The sequence below is a fragment of the Lathyrus oleraceus genome, chromosome 4 (assembly GCF_024323335.1).
Source record: "Lathyrus oleraceus cultivar Zhongwan6 chromosome 4, CAAS_Psat_ZW6_1.0, whole genome shotgun sequence".
NCBI classification, from domain to species: domain Eukaryota; kingdom Viridiplantae; phylum Streptophyta; class Magnoliopsida; order Fabales; family Fabaceae; genus Lathyrus; species Lathyrus oleraceus.
In genome coordinates, this window is record NC_066582.1 from 499,159,814 (window position 1) to 499,163,099 (window position 3,286).

At 35.0% G+C, this 3,286-nt stretch overlaps 1 protein-coding gene across 1 annotated transcript; it reads left to right on the plus strand.

Annotated features, from left to right (window-relative positions):
• Nucleotides 1-235: 235 nt before the first annotated feature.
• Nucleotides 236-875, plus strand: LOC127076813 (ferredoxin C 1, chloroplastic). The gene has a single exon (XM_051018604.1). It carries the CDS (start codon nt 344-346, stop codon nt 785-787), a length of 444 nt encoding a protein of 147 aa, XP_050874561.1. The 5' UTR covers nt 236-343; the 3' UTR covers nt 788-875.
• Nucleotides 876-3,286: the final 2,411 nt, after the last annotated feature.

The window sequence follows — 3,286 nt, forward strand, 5'->3', positions numbered from 1 at the left end:
TTCAAATTAATATTACTGAATGATTTTTATAAGATTCACATTTAATTAATATATGCGTTAAATGCATATAAAAAAATATAAATACACACAGTAAAAGTTCTAAATTATCATTTTTATAAAAATATTAGTTTAACAAATAAATTACATATATTCCAAAATAATTTAGTCATGTCCTATTTCCCTATTTACCCCCTTTGAGAGACTAACCAGTAGCTGCAAGGTGTGTACAAAAGAGTAAATTGCCAAAAGCCCTCACCAATCCACTACCACAAGTCTTATCCTTTCAAGTTCAACCACATCTCAAAAACACTTGCACTTGTTTTGGAACACCAAACACAAAAACATGGCAACCCTTCAGTTTACACCCTTAACTCTTTTCAAACAGACAACTAAGTTTCCATCTTCTTCTTCTTCTTCTTCTTCTCAGTTCAACACATATAAGAAATCATCATCACTCAGATTCACTGTGAAGTCTTCTTATAAAGTGGTGATTGAGCATGATGGCAAGTCCACACAGCTTGAAGTTGAACCTGATGAGACCATACTGTCAAAGGCATTGGATTCTGGTTTGTCTGTTCCTCATGATTGTAAGCTTGGAGTTTGCATGACTTGCCCTGCTCGTCTTATCAGTGGCAAAGTTGATCAGAGTGATGGAATGCTCAGTGATGATGTTGTGGAACGTGGTTATGCACTTCTGTGTGCCTCTTACCCTCGTTCTGATTGTCATATCAGGGTTATACCAGAGGATGAACTACTCTCAATGCAGTTAGCTACAGCTAATGACTAATCTTGTTTTCAGTTTTTAATGTAATTGCCAGAAATCAATCAATGGAATTGAGTTTTTTCTTGTTTCTTATAATAATTGATATTGTCTATCTCTCTGATATGCTAAGTTACTTTGATTATGTAGTTTTTCATTGATGCATGTGAAATACAACATTTCTAGCATTGAGAGACTCTCTGAACTTTTGAGAGACTATGTGTAAGAAGATTGAGTTAGCTTAGTTTGAAACACTCTGTGTAAGAAACTCTTAAGACTCTGTGTAAGAAGTTGAACCTGAAGTTAGCTAAGTTTGGCTTACACAGCTGAAGTTAGCTTCATTTGAATCGTAATTTTTTTAAGAGACCTTATTTGTAGACCCTTTTTAGCATAGTCTGAAAAAATATGTGAGGTATGCCACATTGCACGCCCTCAAAGGTCTTGATTTTTAGTAGACACTTCTGATCCTTAAAACTCACATTTGGCGTTGTTTTAGCTTTAGCTTTGTTGATTAACTCAGTCTTACTGTTTTTCTTCTTGGATGATTTCTTCTTGTGTAACTTTAGATTATACTCTTCAAACTCCATGGAACTATGGAACTACGCCCTAGCTTACAGAACAGACTTGCACGAACTCTCATGTTGTCTATGTCTTCAGAATCAAGTTCATTGTGAACCTCTGTGGAATGAGCATCAAGGGATTCATCAATGACATGCTGGCCACAAGAACTAGCTTCTGATGCAGCCAAACCCCCTTGTTGCCAGGCTTGTGTCACCACAGACGAGACCCCCCAAGCATCACAGTCGACAAGCTCAATGTCAAATCCACTTGAGGGGTGATTGAAGTTGGACAAAAACGGCGAAAGATGAAGGTTGCTACTAGAATTATACTCAGAAGGTGGCTCAGATAGAGAACTCGATGAAGCACCATCATCCTTATTGGGAACTCATTGAATTCACTCAACTTCAAGGCAATGCGTTGATTGTGTATGGAAGCGCCCTTTCTTGCGAGCATAGCCAACATTGTTGCTTTTTGTCTGTGGTTTACTCTGGTTCACTGTAAACAATACCAACCCAAACAGTTGTTAAATCAATTTTTCAGATCCTTAGCAGTCTGGTTGCTCTGGTATGCAAGCCATCACTCGAATATTATAACGGCGCAATTAAAACATTTCAACCAGTTGTCATATGATTGAATGAGAAAGCCTACTTTGTATATTGTTATGGTAAGTAATGCCAACAACATATCAATCATTGTATATTGTCATATTGATAAGATTGAATGAGAAAGCCTATTCATGTTATGTTGTTTTTTCCCACATGGATTGCTTAGCTTGTTACATGAATGATTCCTTATTATTTTTAGGCCATTTAATCACAAGAGACACACTAGGGTTCTTCTTTATAATTGCTTCATCATTGTTATTGTCTCAATAGCAAACTTGTGACTAAATAGAATCATGTCTCAATCATGCAATTCTTTTTTTATTTGTCAAAAGTAGTTTACTGGCTCAAAAGGAAGACATATTGGATGCTTTACAAGACACAGAATTCAAAGGAAGACAAATGTTACAAAAGTTAAAAGGAAAAGTGGCATTATAAATATTCAATTTCTATATCCATTTCTTGCACTCAACTTCTATATGATTAAGTAGGGGAAGAAAGATACATGAAAAATAAAATGGATGACATAAAGGAAAAAAAAAAAGATAAAGAGAATAAATCAAGTATTAAAAAAAGTAGGGAATTTGTAAAAGAAAATTGCAAAAGCAATGGATAATTTGTGATGATTTCTAAATATTTTATATATATTATTACAGCAAGCCTCTTCTCAGTTATATTGTGTTCTTCATTTTCGCGATAGAAGATGGATGTGATTCTACCAATATTGACCAGAGGATTTGCACATCTTCATAGGGACAAGATTTCACATCTTCGTATAGAATGTACATCCCTCTTCCTGCAAAAAAGTAAAGAAGAATGATTGTGTAAGAGAAGAATGGTTAGTGCTTGATTGTTTCAAGGATAAGAATTTTTCTACAACGTATACTAAGAATAATGAAGAAAATGACAAAAAGCATGGACAATGCAAGGTTTGGAAAGTTTCATGGAACATACTCTTCTTTTGAGTTGAATGTAACTTGAACCAAACCTTCTCCAATGGAGAGATGAGGGATTGAAGCCACCCCATTTGATGAAAGTGTGGCTCATGTAATGTAGTGAAGAAGAAGAAGGAAGTTATTCTAAGAGGTTAAGAGAGAAACAGAGAAAAAAACTCTTGTATATATAGCCTTTGCTTAGACAAGGATAAAAATATTCATGTTTGAGGACATTTTCACATTCCATCGTAGGCCAATGATGACATTAATATATGTTGTAAGGTATAATGTCACTTTCATACCTTTTATTCCTAAGGGAACACACCACCAATCAGCTTTAATCTCACACTTTCATCACTGAAAAAGTAGAAAAAGAAGCATGTAATGTATCAATTTTCTTTCACTAAATAGTAGCTTGTGGCTGAAGG